Source organism: Engystomops pustulosus, chromosome 4 (genome assembly GCF_040894005.1).
Source record: "Engystomops pustulosus chromosome 4, aEngPut4.maternal, whole genome shotgun sequence".
NCBI lineage: Eukaryota > Metazoa > Chordata > Amphibia > Anura > Leptodactylidae > Engystomops > Engystomops pustulosus.
In genome coordinates, this window is record NC_092414.1 from 63,278,929 (window position 1) to 63,299,816 (window position 20,888).

The following is a 20,888-nucleotide window of genomic DNA, read 5'->3' on the forward strand; positions in this document are numbered from 1 at the left end:
AACACAGTGAAGAATAGATTACAGATGTTCGGCACATCTGCTTACTTGTCAGGAGATACGCGCGGAACGGTGCGAACAAAATAGCATGTGAAGAACAATATATATGTGTGAAGAACACATTGCAGATGTTTCCATACATCTGCAATGTGTTCTTCACACATATATATTGTTCTTCACATGCTATTTTGTTCGCACCGTTCCGCGCGTATCTCCCGACAAGTAAGCAGATGTGCCGAACATCTGTAATCTATTCTTCACTGTGTTCTGCACTGTTAATGACTCATTAGGAAAAATGGAACAAAAACGCAGCCAAAAACGTCAGTTTTTCACGCATTGCACCCTGACGTGAAATGCAACGCTAGTGTGGAAGGGGCCTTAGGGCGTTCACGTTGCGTTTTGGCCTGCTTTTTCATTGTGTTTTAAACGCATTATAACAGCTGTGGAGAGGTGATTTGCCTAACTACATTACTGTTTACAATGCATTTGTATACACAAATGTTAACACAATGTTATCACATTGTGGTGTTCACACATTTTAACAGTAATGTAATTATCATAGTATATAATAGGCAAAATTCATGTTCAGTTTTTTCAGATGCAGTTTTTGAAGCCAATAGCAGGTTTGGATCAAAGTGGGTGAGGACTTGTCATTAAGGCGTGCTACTCCTCCTCTATTTTTACTCCACTCCTGCTTGGGGCATCAAAAACTGCACGTGTGGACACACCCTTAATGGAGGCATGAATAATTAGCAGATGATGGAGACAGAAGGGGCTCCTGTGACCAGGGCCGGATTAAGCTTGGTCGGGGCCCCTGGGCGCAAAATATGGCGGAGGCCCCCATTGAATGTAGTCCAGGCAGGGAACAGCAATCGCTATATACCACTCCCCAGCAACCACCATATACAGCTCCCCTAGCAACCACTGTATACAGCTCCACCAGCAAATCACCGTATACAGCTCCCCCAGCAAATCACTATATACAGCTCCTTCAGCAATCATTATATACAGCTCCCCCAGCAATCACTGTATGCAGCTCCCCCAGCAATCACTGTATGCAGCTCCCCCAGCAATCACTGTATACAGCTCCCCCAGCAATCACTGTATACAGCTCCTCCAGCAATCATTATATACAGCTCCTCCAGCAATCACTGTATGCAGCTCCCCCAGCAATCCCTGTATGCAGCTCCCCCAGCAATCCCTGTATGCAGCTCCCCCAGCAATCCCTGTATGCAGCTCCCCCAGCAATCACTGTATACAGCTCCCCCAGCAATCACTATATACAGCTCCCCCAGCAATCACTATATACAGCTCCCCCAGCAATCACTGTATACAGCTCCCCCAGCAATCACTGTATACAGCTCCTCCAGCAATCACTGTATACAGCTCCTCCAGCAATCACTGTATACAGCTCCCCCAGCAATCACTGTATACAGTCTCCCTATAATAACTATATACAGTCCCCTATACAACTATATAGTCCACCTACAATAACTATAGAGAGTCACTTATAATAACTACATACAGACCCCTGTAATAACTAATTCCTAATATTGTTATATACACTCCCTCCATAATAAACATATACAGTCCTAGATAAAATTGTTCTCACCTTCCATCGGTCCTCCGATGCGCGCCGTCCTCTTCCTCCCTCGCAGTGTCGGGTGTATGTAAACAAAGATGGCGTGCCCTGCTACAGGCGCGCCGTGAGTCACGTTGCAATGACATCACACGTTGTGACATCACACTCTGCGATGTCACCCAGAATCAGGGCGCCGCCATCTTTATTTACTTTCTATCGTCTATGGCAGAGCAGGGAACTTATTGTTCCCTCGCTCTGCCATAGACAAAAGGCAGACTCGTAGCAGGATTTGGCCAGCGGGCGGTCATACAACCACCCGAAACGGCCCAATTTGGTGGGGGCCCCTTTAAAGGCAAAGTGGTGGGGGCCCCAGGGCTCGCGCCCCGGGAGCCCCCCCTATGATCCGGCCCTGCCTGTGACATAGACAGGAGCCCCTGACAGCATGCATCCATGTGGTAGATTTCCTATAATTCACACTCCATAGAAACAATAGATAATTGTTCTAATCCTGCCAACATTCTTTGTTACACACTTAATAAATGTATTAAAACATGGCTTTACCAAAAATCTGAGACAGTGCCTGGCTGCCATTCCTTTTTATTTTCCCATATCACTGAACCTCCTTGATATTGGGAGGATTGTGTGAAGTCCATAGAGACATGCAAGGCCTACCCCATACTGCTGCATATGGGAATCCTGATCTTGAGATTTCTAGAAGTAATTAAAAGGGTTTTTCCACTTTGACTCCATGCATGAGCATAATGAGGGCCAGCTCAAGGTTTAGTGGAAGAAAAAGTTTAAAATGAAGAAAAAGTTTAAAAAAATGTTACAAATTGATCAAATATAAAAATTTCATATCACCCCCTTTTCCCTAGAACTGATATAAAACGTAGTAAACAGTAAAAATCACAAACACATTAGCCATTGCTGCGTCCAAAAATGACCGATCTATGAAAATATAAAAACGGTTATTGCCGGCTGTCACCTGCACAACGGAAAATGGCGCCCAAATGTCCGAAAAGCAACTTTTACACCATTTTACAGGACATAAAAAAAATGTAATAAAAAGTGATCAAAACGTCTCACAGTCCTCAAAATGATAGCAATGAAAACGTCGACTCATTTAGCAAAAAAAATGACACCTCACAGCTCCATACACCAAAGTATGGCCCGTCACTGTATAGTGCTCGGTGCGGCCAGAAACAGACGCTCGACTACTATTACTGGAGCGATGTGGCCGGAAGACAACCCCGGCGTACACCCCTTCCTGCCTAGCCACAGATAGAAGATAGAAGACGCGCGGCGGGAGACTTTGGTGAGTACAGGGTTTTTATTTTTTATTAAAAGCTGCAGTAAAAAGATTGTAGCACTGGGGTCCTGGGTTCAAATCCCACCCAGGTCAACATCTGCAAAGAGTTTAAATGTTTTCTCCGTGTTTGCGTGGGTTTCCTCCGGGTACTCCGGTTTCCTCCCACACTTCAAAACATACTGGTAGGTTGTTTAGATTGTGAGCCCCATGGAGACAGGGACCAATTTGATATGCTTGTGCAGCGCTGCGTAATCTGTGTGCGCTATATAAATAAAGAATTATTATTATTATTGTGGCGGCCAGGGGCCCAATACTGTATATGACATAATTAATTATGAGGGGCAGCATAGGAAATAATTAATTATGAGGGAAAGCATAGGAAATAATTAATGGTGGGGGGCAGCATATGAAATAATTAATGGTGGAGGGGTAACATAGGAAGGAATTAATGGTGGGGGGCAGCATAGGAAATAATTAATCTTAGCACAATCTGCTAAAATTCTGTTGACATTGCGCTTACATAATTACAATGTTACGGAATTGCCTTCACATTGTGTGTACATTCCGTTTACATCACAAATGAGTTATGAAACGAAATGCAATGTAAATGCAAACTTGATAACATGATGTGAACGCAGATGCAATGTATGGAATGGTATGGAACTGGAATGGAATGTTACCGCAAAAGCGATGTAAACATAAAACGTGATGTTAAGGATCTACATTACATTACATTTACGCAAACATGACGTTTAAATGGTGTTTGCGTTAACATCACATTTATGTTTGCCTTACATTTGTGGGTATGTGGCATTTGGGCTGACATGGCACTTGCGTGGCTTTTCACTAGCGTCTGTATTGCGTTTACACTTAGCTTTACATGGTTTTGCATTTACTTTGTGCTTGCGTAGTGTTGGCCTCACATTTATGACGCTTTTGCTTTTTACATGGCTTTGCATAGTCCAGATTTGCCGTTTGATTGAAATTTACGATTATGTGGTGATTGCTTTCATGGCGTTTGCGTGTTGTCAATGCATTCGCGGAGTTGACGTTTACATGCCATTTGTGTCGTGTTTCCGCTTACGTGGCATTTGCGTTGTATTTCTGCTAACGTGGCATCTGTGATGTGTCACCACTTAGGTGGCATTTGTGGCACACATACACTTACATGGCGTTTGCGTCACATTTACCCAAACGCAGCATTTGCTTTGCATTTGTACGCTTACATGGTGTTTGCATCGCGTTTACACTTACGTGTTGTTTGCATTGCATTTATGCTGGCGCTGCATTTGCTTTGTGTTTACACTTACACGGCGTTTACTTTGCATTTACGCTTATGTAACCTTCGTAACATTGCATTTGTGTCATGTTTGTATCACATTTATGCTTATATGGAGTTTGCAACATGTTTTCTCTTATGTGTCATTTGTGTTGCGTTCATGTTGAGTTTGCATCGGGGTGGTGCTTATGTGGCGTTTGCGCCATGTTTATGCTTACATTGCATTTTCTGTGCGTTTATGCTTACACAGTGTTTGCACCACTTTAACAGTAACGTGGCGTTTGCATCGTGTTTACGCTTATGCGGCGTTTGCACCATGTTTACACCTACGCAGTGTTTCTGTTGCATTTATGCTTGTTTTGCATTTGCGGCACGTTTGCATGGTGTTTATACTTAGGTGTTTATACTCTTGTTTATGCTTACGTGCCATTTGCATTTCTTTTGCTTCACGATTCCGCATATGTGGTGTTTGTGCCGTGTTTACGCTTACGTTGTGTTTGCCTTTGTGTCATGTTTATGGTTACGCAGCACTTGCGCTATGCTTACGCAACGCTTGTGTTATGCTTACACAGCATTTGCGTTTATGTCAAGTTTGCCTCATGTTTTGGTGCTTGCGTTTACGTTGCGTTTACACTTATTTATTACATCCCTTTTGTGTTTACGTTGCGGTTATGTGACATTTACACTTACATTTACGTGGCGTTACGGCAATCACTTCCCAGGACAGCCTCAGGTCTTCGTCAGACCCGGGGCTGTCTGGTTTTTGCAGTTTCGTTACAATGAGCCACTGGCTCGTAATGAATACTCTGCAAAAATGGCATATACTGCAATACAGTAGTATTGCCGTATATGTTAGCAACGATCAGACCATCTAGGGTTAAAGTACCCTAGAGGTCTAAGAAATAGTGAAAAAAAAATAAATAAAAAATAAGCTTGAAAAAATAATTTAAAAAAACTAAAATTCTTTCCCTAGAACTGATGGAATGTAAATGTAATAAAAAGTAACCAAAAGGTCGCACAGTCCTCAAAATGGTAGCAATGAAAATATCAACTCATTTTGCAAAAAATGGCACCTCACAGCTCTGTACACTAAAGTATGAAAAAGTTATCAGGGTCAGAAGATGGCGGAATTGTTTTTCTTCTGTACACACATTTTTGAAAATGTATCAAAACACAATAAAAACTGTATAAATTTGGTATTGTCGTGATCGTACCAAACCAAAGAATAAATCAGAAGTGTTATATGGAGCCCACAAGAAAGTGACGCGAATTAAGTTTTTTGCCAATTTCACCACATTCACTGTATATATTCGGAGACCCCTAATTTTAACACAAAAACAGGAAAAACATATTGACTCGAGTATAAGCTGAGGGTGGGAAATGCATTGGTCACATCCTCCCAGTATATAGCCAGCCAGCCCATGTCGTATATAGCCTGCCAGCCCCCTGTAGTATATATCCAGCCAGCCCCTGCCCCCCCAGTATATCGCCTGCCAGCCCCTAGTAGTATATAGCCTGCAAACCCCCTGTAGTATATAGCCAGCCAGCCCCCTGTAGTAAATAGCCAGCCCCTGTCGTATATAGCCTGCCAACCCCCTGTCGTATATAGCCTGCCAGCCCCCTGTCGTATATAGCCAGCCAGCCGCCTGTCGTATATAGCCAGCCAGCCCCCTGTCGTATATAGCCAGCCAGCCCCCTGAAGTGTATAGCCAGCCCTGCCCCAGTATATAGCCTGCCAGCCCCCTATAGTAGATAGCCTACTAGCCCCTGTAGTATATAGCCTGCCAGCCCCCTGTAGTATATAGCCTGCCAGCCCCCTGTAGTATATAGCCTGCCAGCCCCCTGTAGTATATAGCCTACCAGCCCCCTGTAGTATATAGCCTGCCAGCCCCCTGTAGTATATAGCCTGCCAGCCCCCTGTAGTATATAGCCTGCCAGCCCCCTGTAGTATATAGCCTACCAGCCCCCTGTAGTATATAGCTAGCCAGTCCCCTGTACTGTATAGCCTGCCAGCCCCTGCCCTTAGTATATAGCCTGCCAGCCCCCTGTAGTGTATAGCCTGCCAGCCCCCTGTAGTGTATAGCCTGCCAGCCCCTGCCCTTAGTATATAGCTTGCCAGCCCCATGTAGTGTATAGCCTGCCAGCCCACTGTAGTGTATAGCCCGCCAGTCCACTGTAGTGTATAGCCCGCCAGTCCACTGTAGTGTATAGCCCGCCAGTCCACTGTAGTGTATAGCCCGCCAGTCCACTGTAGTGTATAGCCCGCCAGTCCACTGTAGTGTATAGCCCGCCAGTCCACTGTAGTGTATAGCCCGCCAGTCCACTGTAGTGTATAGCCCGCCAGTCCACTGTAGTGTATAGCCCGCCAGTCCACTGTAGTGTATAGCCCGCCAGTCCACTGTAGTGTATAGCCCGCCAGTCCACTGTAGTGTATAGCCCGCCAGTCCACTGTAGTGTATAGCCCGCCAGTCCACTGTAGTGTATAGCCCGCCAGCTTTTTCTTGACTGGAGTATAAGCTGAGTTAGGGTTTTTTCAGCACAAACCAGTTTGTTATACGTCCAGTTCTGGCTGCGGCAGTCACACGTGGGCACCGCCATGGCAGGAGTAGTGCTTTATTTATGTTGTATGCCACAGCGTTTGTGGTTCTGTTAGATACCGGAAGATCTCTTTAAGAAACAGCACTGGTTCTCTTGAGTCATACTTCCTCTTAAACTCTTTGAGACGTGGCCTGATCTTCAGTATAAGAAGACTTGGTAGATTTTAGTTTGTAGGAAAAAGTATATGTACAGTCACATCTCCCTTCATCCTAATAATAGAGCGGTGTCATATATTGTATATTCAGCCATTACTTGCCCCTGTATGGCGAGTGCTAGCCCTGCACATATAGCTTACTATGGCTGCATATCCCGTATGCGGCTAATGTTACAATGTTGGTGTTATATACATGTGTGTACAGCGTTGTGTACAGTAGGTTGTGTGTATATTGCAGTTTACAGTGCAGTGAAATGTGTATAATGTTTTGTGGTGAGCTGTGTATAGTTGTATACAGTTTAGTGAATTGTGTATCAAGTGTTCTGATTCTCTATATAGCATACTCAGCTGTGTGTATGGTGTTGTATATAGTATACTCAGCTGTGTGTATGGTGTGTATATAGTATACTCAGCTGTGTGTATGGTGTTGTATATAGCATACTCAGCTGTGTGTATGGTGTTGTATATAGCATACTCAGCTGCGTGTATGGTGTTGTATATAGCATACTCAGCTGCGTGTATGGTGTTGTATATAGCATACTCAGCTGTGTGTATGGTGTTGTATATAGGATTTTGTATAAACTTATTGTATAAATTGTGGTACAGGGGTGTATACAGGGTAGTGAGACGTGTTTAGTGTTGTGGTACACAGTGTTGTTTACAGTGCAGTGTTGTATAGAGTGTTGTGGTGCTGTATACAGGACAGTGATGTGCGCATATAGTGTTATATACAGTAGTGTTGTACACAGTACAGTCATCTGCAGATATACTGTTGTGTATAGGGCATTCATCTGTGGCTATAGCGTTGTATAAAATAGAGTGATTTGTGTACAGTATTGCCTCCAGTTTTGTGCTGGCAAATATATCCTTGTTTTGTACAGTGTTGTGTACAGCGTTGGGCTGGTGTGCACAGTGTTGTGTACAGTTTTTTGCTGGTGTACACAGCGTTGTGCGGGTGTACACAGTGTTGTGCTGGTGTACACAGCGTTGTGTACACAGTGTTGTGCTGGTGTACACAGCGTTGTGTACACAGTGTTGTGCTGGTGTACACAGTGTTGTATACAGTGTTTTGTACAGTGTTGTGCTGGTATATAGACTGTAGTGCTGGTGTACACAGTGTTGTGTACAGTGTAGTGCTGGTATATACAGTGTTGTGTACAGTGTAGTGCTGGTGTTGTAGTGTTGTGCCGGTGTATCCAGTGTTGTGTACAGTGTAGTGCTGGTGTTGTAGTGTTGTTCTGGTGTATCCAGTGTTGTGTACAGTGTTGTGTACAGTGTTGTGCTGGTATATACACTGTTGTGCTGGTGTATAGTGTTGTGTACAGTGTAGTGCTGGTATATACAGTGTTGTGTACAGTGTAGTGCTGGTGTCGTAGTGTAGTGCTGGTATATACAGTGTTGTGTACAATGTAGTGCTGGTATATACAGTGTAGCGCTGGTGTTGTAGTGTTGTGCTGGTGTTGTAGTGGTGTATACAGTGTTGTGTACAGCGTTTTGCTGGTGTGTACAGTGTTGTGCTGGTGTGCACAGTGTTGTGTACAGTGTAGTGCTGGTATATACAGTGTTGTGTACAGTGTAGTGCTGGTATATACAGTGTTGTGTACACTGTAGTGCTGGTATATACAGTGTTGTGTACACTGTAGTGCTGGTATATACAGTGTTGTGTACACTGTAGTGCTGGTATATACAGTGTTGTGTACACTGTAGTGCTGGTATATACAGTGTTGTGTACACTGTAGTGCTGGTATATACAGTGTTGTGTACACTGTAGTGCTGGTATATACAGTGTTTTGTACAGTGTAGTGCTGGTATATACAGTGTAGCACTGGTGTTGTAGTGGTGTATACAGCGTTTTGCTGGTGTGCATAGTGTTGTGTACAGTGTAGTGCTGGTGTTGTAGTGTAGTGCTGGTATATACAGTGTTGTGTACAGTGTAGTGCTGGTGTTGCAGTGTAGTGCTGGTATATACAGTGTTGTGTACAGTGTAGTGCTGGTGTTGCAGTGTAGTGCTGGTATATACAGTGTTGTGTACAATGTAGTGCTGGTATATACAGTGTAGCGCTGGTGTTGTAGTGTTGTGCTGGTGTTGTAGTGGTGTATACAGTGTTGTGTACAGCGTTTTGCTGGTGTGTACAGTGTTGTGCTGGTGTGCACAGTGTTGTGTACAGTGTAGTGCTGGTATATACAGTGTTGTGTACAGTGTAGTGCTGGTATATACAGTGTTGTGTACACTGTAGTGCTGGTATATACAGTGTTGTGTACACTGTAGTGCTGGTATATACAGTGTTGTGTACACTGTAGTGCTGGTATATACAGTGTTGTGTACACTGTAGTGCTGGTATATACAGTGTTGTGTACACTGTAGTGCTGGTATATACAGTGTTTTGTACAGTGTAGTGCTGGTATATACAGTGTAGCACTGGTGTTGTAGTGGTGTATACAGCGTTTTGCTGGTGTGCACAGTGTTGTGTACAGTGTAGTGCTGGTGTTGCAGTGTAGTGCTGGTATATACAGTGTTGTGTACAGTGTAGTGCTGGTGTTGCAGTGTAGTGCTGGTATATACAGTGTTGTGTACAGTGTAGTGCTGGTGTTGCAGTGTAGTGCTGGTATATACAGTGTTGTGTACAGTGTAGTGCTGGTGTTGCAGTGTAGTGCTGGTATATACAGTGTTGTGTACAGTGTAGTGCTGGTGTTGCAGTGTAGTGCTGGTATATACAGTGTTGTGTACAGTGTAGTGCTGGTGTTGCAGTGTAGTGCTGGTATATACAGTGTTGTGTACAGTGTAGTGCTGGTGTTGCAGTGTAGTGCTGGTATATACAGTGTTGTGTACAGTGTAGTGCTGGTGTTGCAGTGTAGTGCTGGTATATACAGTGTTGTGTACAGTGTAGTGCTGGTGTTGCAGTGTAGTGCTGGTATATACAGTGTTGTGTACAGTGTAGTGCTGGTGTTGCAGTGTAGTGCTGGTATATACAGTGTTGTGTACAGTGTAGTGCTGGTGTTGCAGTGTAGTGCTGGTATATACAGTGTTGTGTACAGTGTAGTGCTGGTGTTGCAGTGTAGTGCTGGTATATACAGTGTTGTGTACAGTGTAGTGCTGGTGTTGCAGTGTAGTGCTGGTATATACAGTGTTGTGTACAGTGTAGTGCTGGTGTTGCAGTGTAGTGCTGGTATATACAGTGTTGTGTACAGTGTAGTGCTGGTGTTGCAGTGTAGTGCTGGTATATACAGTGTTGTGTACAGTGTAGTGCTGGTGTTGCAGTGTAGTGCTGGTATATACAGTGTTGTGTACAGTGTAGTGCTGGTGTTGCAGTGTAGTGCTGGTATATACAGTGTTGTGTACAGTGTAGTGCTGGTGTTGCAGTGTAGTGCTGGTATATACAGTGTTGTGTACAGTGTAGTGCTGGTGTTGCAGTGTAGTGCTGGTATATACAGTGTTGTGTACAGTGTAGTGCTGGTGTTGCAGTGTAGTGCTGGTATATACAGTGTTGTGTACAGTGTAGTGCTGGTGTTGCAGTGTAGTGCTGGTATATACAGTGTTGTGTACAGTGTAGTGCTGGTGTTGCAGTGTAGTGCTGGTATATACAGTGTTGTGTACAGTGTAGTGCTGGTGTTGCAGTGTAGTGCTGGTATATACAGTGTTGTGTACAGTGTAGTGCTGGTGTTGCAGTGTAGTGCTGGTATATACAGTGTTGTGTACAGTGTAGTGCTGGTGTTGCAGTGTAGTGCTGGTATATACAGTGTTGTGTACAGTGTAGTGCTGGTGTTGCAGTGTAGTGCTGGTATATACAGTGTTGTGTACAGTGTAGTGCTGGTGTTGCAGTGTAGTGCTGGTATATACAGTGTTGTGTACAGTGTAGTGCTGGTGTTGCAGTGTAGTGCTGGTATATACAGTGTTGTGTACAGTGTAGTGCTGGTGTTGCAGTGTAGTGCTGGTATATACAGTGTTGTGTACAGTGTAGTGCTGGTGTTGCAGTGTAGTGCTGGTATATACAGTGTTGTGTACAGTGTAGTGCTGGTGTTGCAGTGTAGTGCTGGTATATACAGTGTTGTGTACAGTGTAGTGCTGGTGTTGCAGTGTAGTGCTGGTATATACAGTGTTGTGTACAGTGTAGTGCTGGTGTTGCAGTGTAGTGCTGGTATATACAGTGTTGTGTACAGTGTAGTGCTGGTGTTGCAGTGTAGTGCTGGTATATACAGTGTTGTGTACAGTGTAGTGCTGGTGTTGCAGTGTAGTGCTGGTATATACAGTGTTGTGTACAGTGTAGTGCTGGTGTTGCAGTGTAGTGCTGGTATATACAGTGTTGTGTACAGTGTAGTGCTGGTGTTGCAGTGTAGTGCTGGTATATACAGTGTTGTGTACAGTGTAGTGCTGGTGTTGCAGTGTAGTGCTGGTATATACAGTGTTGTGTACAGTGTAGTGCTGGTGTTGCAGTGTAGTGCTGGTATATACAGTGTTGTGTACAGTGTAGTGCTGGTGTTGCAGTGTAGTGCTGGTATATACAGTGTTGTGTACAGTGTAGTGCTGGTGTTGCAGTGTAGTGCTGGTATATACAGTGTTGTGTACAGTGTAGTGCTGGTGTTGCAGTGTAGTGCTGGTATATACAGTGTTGTGTACAGTGTAGTGCTGGTGTTGCAGTGTAGTGCTGGTATATACAGTGTTGTGTACAGTGTAGTGCTGGTGTTGCAGTGTAGTGCTGGTATATACAGTGTTGTGTACAGTGTAGTGCTGGTGTTGCAGTGTAGTGCTGGTATATACAGTGTTGTGTACAGTGTAGTGCTGGTGTTGCAGTGTAGTGCTGGTATATACAGTGTTGTGTACAGTGTAGTGCTGGTGTTGCAGTGTAGTGCTGGTATATACAGTGTTGTGTACAGTGTAGTGCTGGTGTTGCAGTGTAGTGCTGGTATATACAGTGTTGTGTACAGTGTAGTGCTGGTGTTGCAGTGTAGTGCTGGTATATACAGTGTTGTGTACAGTGTAGTGCTGGTGTTGCAGTGTAGTGCTGGTATATACAGTGTTGTGTACAGTGTAGTGCTGGTGTTGCAGTGTAGTGCTGGTATATACAGTGTTGTGTACAGTGTAGTGCTGGTGTTGCAGTGTAGTGCTGGTATATACAGTGTTGTGTACAGTGTAGTGCTGGTGTTGTAGTGTAGTGCTGGTATATACAGTGTTGTGTACAGTGTAGTGCTGGTGTTGTAGTGTAGTGCTGGTATATACAGTGTTGTGTACAGTGTAGTGCTGGTGTTGTAGTGTAGTGCTGGTATATACAGTGTTGTGTACAGTGTAGTGCTGGTGTTGTAGTGTAGTGCTGGTATATACAGTGTTGTGTACAGTGTAGTGCTGGTGTTGTAGTGTAGTGCTGGTATATACAGTGTTGTGTACAGTGTAGTGCTGGTGTTGTAGTGTAGTGCTGGTATATACAGTGTTGTGTACAGTGTAGTGCTGGTGTTGTAGTGTAGTGCTGGTATATACAGTGTTGTGTACAGTGTAGTGCTGGTGTTGTAGTGTAGTGCTGGTATATACAGTGTTGTGTACAGTGTAGTGCTGGTGTTGTAGTGTAGTGCTGGTATATACAGTGTTGTGTACAGTGTAGTGCTGGTGTTGTAGTGTAGTGCTGGTATATACAGTGTTGTGTACAGTGTAGTGCTGGTGTTGTAGTGTAGTGCTGGTATATACAGTGTTGTGTACAGTGTAGTGCTGGTGTTGTAGTGTAGTGCTGGTATATACAGTGTTGTGTACAGTGTAGTGCTGGTGTTGTAGTGTAGTGCTGGTATATACAGTGTTGTGTACAGTGTAGTGCTGGTGTTGTAGTGTAGTGCTGGTATATACAGTGTTGTGTACAGTGTAGTGCTGGTGTTGTAGTGTAGTGCTGGTATATACAGTGTTGTGTACAGTGTAGTGCTGGTGTTGTAGTGTAGTGCTGGTATATACAGTGTTGTGTACAGTGTAGTGCTGGTGTTGTAGTGTAGTGCTGGTATATACAGTGTTGTGTACAGTGTAGTGCTGGTGTTGTAGTGTAGTGCTGGTATATACAGTGTTGTGTACAGTGTAGTGCTGGTGTTGTAGTGTAGTGCTGGTATATACAGTGTTGTGTACAGTGTAGTGCTGGTGTTGTAGTGTAGTGCTGGTATATACAGTGTTGTGTACAGTGTAGTGCTGGTGTTGTAGTGTAGTGCTGGTATATACAGTGTTGTGTACAGTGTAGTGCTGGTGTTGTAGTGTAGTGCTGGTATATACAGTGTTGTGTACAGTGTAGTGCTGGTGTTGTAGTGTAGTGCTGGTATATACAGTGTTGTGTACAGTGTAGTGCTGGTGTTGTAGTGTAGTGCTGGTATATACAGTGTTGTGTACAGTGTAGTGCTGGTGTTGTAGTGTAGTGCTGGTATATACAGTGTTGTGTACAGTGTAGTGCTGGTGTTGTAGTGTAGTGCTGGTATATACAGTGTTGTGTACAGTGTAGTGCTGGTGTTGTAGTGTAGTGCTGGTATATACAGTGTTGTGTACAGTGTAGTGCTGGTGTTGTAGTGTAGTGCTGGTATATACAGTGTTGTGTACAGTGTAGTGCTGGTGTTGTAGTGTAGTGCTGGTATATACAGTGTTGTGTACAGTGTAGTGCTGGTGTTGTAGTGTAGTGCTGGTATATACAGTGTTGTGTACAGTGTAGTGCTGGTGTTGTAGTGTAGTGCTGGTATATACAGTGTTGTGTACAGTGTAGTGCTGGTGTTGTAGTGTAGTGCTGGTATATACAGTGTTGTGTACAGTGTAGTGCTGGTGTTGTAGTGTAGTGCTGGTATATACAGTGTTGTGTACAGTGTAGTGCTGGTGTTGTAGTGTAGTGCTGGTATATACAGTGTTGTGTACAGTGTAGTGCTGGTGTTGTAGTGTAGTGCTGGTATATACAGTGTTGTGTACAGTGTAGTGCTGGTGTTGTAGTGTAGTGCTGGTATATACAGTGTTGTGTACAGTGTAGTGCTGGTGTTGTAGTGTAGTGCTGGTATATACAGTGTTGTGTACAGTGTAGTGCTGGTGTTGTAGTGTAGTGCTGGTATATACAGTGTTGTGTACAGTGTAGTGCTGGTGTTGTAGTGTAGTGCTGGTATATACAGTGTTGTGTACAGTGTAGTGCTGGTGTTGTAGTGTAGTGCTGGTATATACAGTGTTGTGTACAGTGTAGTGCTGGTGTTGTAGTGTAGTGCTGGTATATACAGTGTTGTGTACAGTGTAGTGCTGGTGTTGTAGTGTAGTGCTGGTATATACAGTGTTGTGTACAGTGTAGTGCTGGTGTTGTAGTGTAGTGCTGGTATATACAGTGTTGTGTACAGTGTAGTGCTGGTGTTGTAGTGTAGTGCTGGTATATACAGTGTTGTGTACAGTGTAGTGCTGGTGTTGTAGTGTAGTGCTGGTATATACAGTGTTGTGTACAGTGTAGTGCTGGTGTTGTAGTGTAGTGCTGGTATATACAGTGTTGTGTACAGTGTAGTGCTGGTGTTGTAGTGTAGTGCTGGTATATACAGTGTTGTGTACAGTGTAGTGCTGGTGTTGTAGTGTAGTGCTGGTATATACAGTGTTGTGTACAGTGTAGTGCTGGTGTTGTAGTGTAGTGCTGGTATATACAGTGTTGTGTACAGTGTAGTGCTGGTGTTGTAGTGTAGTGCTGGTATATACAGTGTTGTGTACAGTGTAGTGCTGGTGTTGTAGTGTAGTGCTGGTATATACAGTGTTGTGTACAGTGTAGTGCTGGTGTTGTAGTGTAGTGCTGGTATATACAGTGTTGTGTACAGTGTAGTGCTGGTGTTGTAGTGTAGTGCTGGTATATACAGTGTTGTGTACAGTGTAGTGCTGGTGTTGTAGTGTAGTGCTGGTATATACAGTGTTGTGTACAGTGTAGTGCTGGTGTTGTAGTGTAGTGCTGGTATATACAGTGTTGTGTACAGTGTAGTGCTGGTGTTGTAGTGTAGTGCTGGTATATACAGTGTTGTGTACAGTGTAGTGCTGGTGTTGTAGTGTAGTGCTGGTATATACAGTGTTGTGTACAGTGTAGTGCTGGTGTTGTAGTGTAGTGCTGGTATATACAGTGTTGTGTACAGTGTAGTGCTGGTGTTGTAGTGTAGTGCTGGTATATACAGTGTTGTGTACAGTGTAGTGCTGGTGTTGTAGTGTAGTGCTGGTATATACAGTGTTGTGTACAGTGTAGTGCTGGTGTTGTAGTGTAGTGCTGGTATATACAGTGTTGTGTACAGTGTAGTGCTGGTGTTGTAGTGTAGTGCTGGTATATACAGTGTTGTGTACAGTGTAGTGCTGGTGTTGTAGTGTAGTGCTGGTATATACAGTGTTGTGTACAGTGTAGTGCTGGTGTTGTAGTGTAGTGCTGGTATATACAGTGTTGTGTACAGTGTAGTGCTGGTGTTGTAGTGTAGTGCTGGTATATACAGTGTTGTGTACAGTGTAGTGCTGGTGTTGTAGTGTAGTGCTGGTATATACAGTGTTGTGTACAGTGTAGTGCTGGTGTTGTAGTGTAGTGCTGGTATATACAGTGTTGTGTACAGTGTAGTGCTGGTGTTGTAGTGTAGTGCTGGTATATACAGTGTTGTGTACAGTGTAGTGCTGGTGTTGTAGTGTAGTGCTGGTATATACAGTGTTGTGTACAGTGTAGTGCTGGTGTTGTAGTGTAGTGCTGGTATATACAGTGTTGTGTACAGTGTAGTGCTGGTGTTGTAGTGTAGTGCTGGTATATACAGTGTTGTGTACAGTGTAGTGCTGGTGTTGTAGTGTAGTGCTGGTATATACAGTGTTGTGTACAGTGTAGTGCTGGTGTTGTAGTGTAGTGCTGGTATATACAGTGTTGTGTACAGTGTAGTGCTGGTGTTGTAGTGTAGTGCTGGTATATACAGTGTTGTGTACAGTGTAGTGCTGGTGTTGTAGTGTAGTGCTGGTATATACAGTGTTGTGTACAGTGTAGTGCTGGTGTTGTAGTGTAGTGCTGGTATATACAGTGTTGTGTACAGTGTAGTGCTGGTGTTGTAGTGTAGTGCTGGTATATACAGTGTTGTGTACAGTGTAGTGCTGGTGTTGTAGTGTAGTGCTGGTATATACAGTGTTGTGTACAGTGTAGTGCTGGTGTTGTAGTGTAGTGCTGGTATATACAGTGTTGTGTACAGTGTAGTGCTGGTGTTGTAGTGTAGTGCTGGTATATACAGTGTTGTGTACAGTGTAGTGCTGGTGTTGTAGTGTAGTGCTGGTATATACAGTGTTGTGTACAGTGTAGTGCTGGTGTTGTAGTGTAGTGCTGGTATATACAGTGTTGTGTACAGTGTAGTGCTGGTGTTGTAGTGTAGTGCTGGTATATACAGTGTTGTGTACAGTGTAGTGCTGGTGTTGTAGTGTAGTGCTGGTATATACAGTGTTGTGTACAGTGTAGTGCTGGTGTTGTAGTGTAGTGCTGGTATATACAGTGTTGTGTACAGTGTAGTGCTGGTGTTGTAGTGTAGTGCTGGTATATACAGTGTTGTGTACAGTGTAGTGCTGGTGTTGTAGTGTAGTGCTGGTATATACAGTGTTGTGTACAGTGTAGTGCTGGTGTTGTAGTGTAGTGCTGGTATATACAGTGTTGTGTACAGTGTAGTGCTGGTGTTGTAGTGTAGTGCTGGTATATACAGTGTTGTGTACAGTGTAGTGCTGGTGTTGTAGTGTAGTGCTGGTATATACAGTGTTGTGTACAGTGTAGTGCTGGTGTTGTAGTGTAGTGCTGGTATATACAGTGTTGTGTACAGTGTAGTGCTGGTGTTGTAGTGTAGTGCTGGTATATACAGTGTTGTGTACAGTGTAGTGCTGGTGTTGTAGTGTAGTGCTGGTATATACAGTGTTGTGTACAGTGTAGTGCTGGTGTTGTAGTGTAGTGCTGGTATATACAGTGTTGTGTACAGTGTAGTGCTGGTGTTGTAGTGTAGTGCTGGTATATACAGTGTTGTGTACAGTGTAGTGCTGGTGTTGTAGTGTAGTGCTGGTATATACAGTGTTGTGTACAGTGTAGTGCTGGTGTTGTAGTGTAGTGCTGGTATATACAGTGTTGTGTACAGTGTAGTGCTGGTGTTGTAGTGTAGTGCTGGTATATACAGTGTTGTGTACAGTGTAGTGCTGGTATATACAGTGTTGTGTACAGTGTAGTGCTGGTGTTGTAGTGTAGTGCTGGTATATACAGTGTTGTGTACAGTGTAGTGCTGGTGTTGTAGTGTAGTGCTGGTATATACAGTGTTGTGTACAGTGTAGTGCTGGTGTTGTAGTGTAGTGCTGGTATATACAGTGTTGTGTACAGTGTAGTGCTGGTGTTGTAGTGTAGTGCTGGTATATACAGTGTTGTGTACAGTGTAGTGCTGGTGTTGTAGTGTAGTGCTGGTATATACAGTGTTGTGTACAGTGTAGTGCTGGTGTTGTAGTGTAGTGCTGGTATATACAGTGTTGTGTACAGTGTAGTGCTGGTGTTGTAGTGTAGTGCTGGTATATACAGTGTTGTGTACAGTGTAGTGCTGGTGTTGTAGTGTAGTGCTGGTATATACAGTGTTGTGTACAGTGTAGTGCTGGTGTTGTAGTGTAGTGCTGGTATATACAGTGTTGTGTACAGTGTAGTGCTGGTGTTGTAGTGTAGTGCTGGTATATACAGTGTTGTGTACAGTGTAGTGCTGGTGTTGTAGTGTAGTGCTGGTATATACAGTGTTGTGTACAGTGTAGTGCTGGTGTTGTAGTGTAGTGCTGGTATATACAGTGTTGTGTACAGTGTAGTGCTGGTGTTGTAGTGTAGTGCTGGTATATACAGTGTTGTGTACAGTGTAGTGCTGGTGTTGTAGTGTAGTGCTGGTATATACAGTGTTGTGTACAGTGTAGTGCTGGTGTTGTAGTGGTGTATCCAGTGTTGTGTACAGTGTTGTTCTGGTGTATCCAGTGTTGTGTACAGTGTTGTATACAGTGTTTTGTACAGTGTTGTGCTGGTGTATACACTGTTGTGTACAGTGTAGTGCTGGTATATACAGTGTTGTGTACAGTGTAGTGCTGGTATATACAGTGTTGTGTACAGTGTAGTGCTGGTGTTGTAGTGTAGTGCTGGTATATACAGTGTTGTGTACAGTGTAGTGCTGGTGTTGTAGTGTAGTGCTGGTATATACAGTGTTGTGTACAGTGTAGTGCTGGTGTTGTAGTGTAGTGCTGGTATATACAGTGTTGTGTACAGTGTAGTGCTGGTGTTTTAGTGTAGTGCTGGTATATACAGTGTTGTGTACAGTGTAGTGCTGGTGTTGTAGTGTAGTGCTGGTATATACAGTGTTGTGTACAGTGTAGTGCTGGTGTTGTAGTGTAGTGCTGGTATATACAGTGTTGTGTACAGTGTAGTGCTGGTGTTGTAGTGTAGTGCTGGTATATACAGTGTTGTGTACAGTGTAGTGCTGGTGTTGTAGTGTAGTGCTGGTATATACAGTGTTGTGTACAGTGTAGTGCTGGTGTTGTAGTGTAGTGCTGGTATATACAGTGTTGTGTACAGTGTAGTGCTGGTGTTGTAGTGTAGTGCTGGTATATACAGTGTTGTGTACAGTGTAGTGCTGGTGTTGTAGTGTAGTGCTGGTATATACAGTGTTGTGTACAGTGTAGTGCTGGTGTTGTAGTGTAGTGCTGGTGTACACAGTGTTGTGTACAGTGTAGTGCTGGTATATACAGTGTTGTGTACAGTGTAGTGCTGGTGTTGTAGTGTAGTGCTGGTATATACAGTGTTGTGTACAGTGTAGTGCTGGTGTTGTAGTGTAGTGCTGGTATATACAGTGTTGTGTACAGTGTAGTGCTGGTGTTGTAGTGTAGTGCTGGTATATACAGTGTTGTGTACAGTGTAGTGCTGGTGTTGTAGTGTAGTGCTGGTATATACAGTGTTGTGTACAGTGTAGTGCTGGTGTTGTAGTGGTGTATCCAGTGTTGTGTACAGTGTTGTTCTGGTGTATCCAGTGTTGTGTACAGTGTTGTATACAGTGTTTTGTACAGTGTTGTGCTGGTGTATACACTGTTGTGTACAGTGTAGTGCTGGTATATACAGTGTTGTGTACAGTGTAGTGCTGGTATATACAGTGTTGTGTACAGTGTAGTGCTGGTGTTGTAGTGTAGTGCTGGTATATACAGTGTTGTGTACAGTGTAGTGCTGGTGTTGTAGTGTAGTGCTGGTATATACAGTGTTGTATACAGTGTTGTGTACAGTGTAGTGCTGGTGTTGTAGTGTAGTGCTGGTATATACAGTGTTGTATACAGTGTTGTGTACAGTGTAGTGCTGGTGTTGTAGTGTAGTGCTGGTATATACAGTGTTGTATACAGTGTTGTGTACAGTGTAGTGCTGGTGTTGCAGTGTAGTGCTGGTATATACAGTGTTGTATACAGTGTTGTGTACAGTGTAGTGCTGGTGTTGCAGTGTAGTGCTGGTATATACAGTGTTGTATACAGTGTTGTGTACAGTGTAGTGCTGGTGTTGTAGTGTAGTGCTGGTATATACAGTGTTGTATACAGTGTTGTGTACAGTGTAGTGCTGGTGTTGTAGTGTAGTGCTGGTATATACAGTGTTGTATACAGTGTTGTGTACAGTGTAGTGCTGGTGTTGTAGTGTAGTGCTGGTATATACAGTGTTGTATACAGTGTTGTGTACAGTGTAGTGCTGGTGTTGTAGTGTAGTGCTGGTATATACAGTGTTGTATACAGTGTTGTGTACAGTGTAGTGCTGGTGTTGTAGTGTAGTGCTGGTATATACAGTGTTGTATACAGTGTTGTGTACAGTGTAGTGCTGGTGTTGTAGTGTAGTGCTGGTATATACAGTGTTGTATACAGTGTTGTGTACAGTGTAGTGCTGGTGTTGTAGTGTAGTGCTGGTATATACAGTGTTGTATACAGTGTTGTGTACAGTGTAGTGCTGGTGTTGTAGTGTAGTGCTGGTATATACAGTGTTGTGTACAGTGTAGTGCTGGTGTTGTAGTGTAGTGCTGGTATATACAGTGTTGTATACAGTGTTGTGTACAGTGTAGTGCTGGTGTTGTAGTGTAGTGCTGGTATATACAGTGTTGTATACAGTGTTGTGTACAGTGTAGTGCTGGTGTTGTAGTGTAGTGCTGGTATATACAGTGTTGTATACAGTGTTGTGTACAGTGTAGTGCTGGTGTTGTAGTGTAGTGCTGGTATATACAGTGTTGTATACAGTGTAGTGCTGGTGTTGTAGTGTAGTGCTGGTATATACAGTGTTGTATACAGTGTTGTGTACAGTGTAGTGCTGGTGTTGTAGTGTAGTGCTGGTATATACAGTGTTGTATACAGTGTAGTGCTGGTGTTGTAGTGTAGTGCTGGTATATACAGTGTTTTATACAGTGTTGTGTACAGTGTAGTGCTGGTGTTGTAGTGTAGTGCTGGTATATACAGTGTTGTATACAGTGTAGTGCTGGTGTTGTGGTGTAGCTTGCAGGCAGTGCTGTGTGTGTGTTGTCCCCTGTGAATCAGTCAGTCTCCTCCTCACTCTCCTCCTCCATAGGGCAGTGTTATCATCTCTCTGTATCATTCTCACCATCTGCTCTCCTCTGCTGTCGCCGCCTTGGTCTCTCGGTTCTCGGGTTACTCTCTGGCCTCTGCCCCGGTCATCTACAGCAGACATGTCGGAGCAGAGCAGCAGCAGATATCAGCAGGTATGGAGGCGGAGGGCGGGAGGAGGCGGCCGGGCGAGCCCCGGGGATGAGCCGCCACGTACTAGGCCCGGGCGCTGCAGCCTAACACCCGGAAACCAGCGGGACGCAGCCCCGGACATATGTGTGCGCTATGGGGGGCGCACTATGCACATACTGGGCCCGGCGGACGTGCACCATATACACCACAAGACCAATCTGTGCCGGGTGTGATATAGGGACACGAAGGTCATGATGTAAGCACTATGGCTGCCGGCTGTATACTCCCTGTACAGCTCTGCCTGCAGTG

At 44.1% G+C, this 20,888-nt stretch overlaps 1 protein-coding gene across 2 annotated transcripts in view; it reads left to right on the forward strand.

The window, feature by feature from the left end:
* Positions 1 to 20,422: 20,422 nt before the first annotated feature.
* The window catches only part of NDFIP1 (Nedd4 family interacting protein 1), a 28,527-nt gene continuing 28,061 nt past the window's right edge, over positions 20,423 to 20,888 (forward strand). Inside the window, exon 1 of one of the 2 annotated variants that reach the window (XM_072146108.1) lies at positions 20,423 to 20,602. In XM_072146108.1, coding sequence (XP_072002209.1) covers positions 20,570 to 20,602 — 33 coding nt within the window. In that variant the 5' untranslated portion in view covers positions 20,423 to 20,569. The remainder of the gene's footprint in view (positions 20,603 to 20,888) is intronic. The other variant, XM_072146107.1, reaches the window with a different exon arrangement.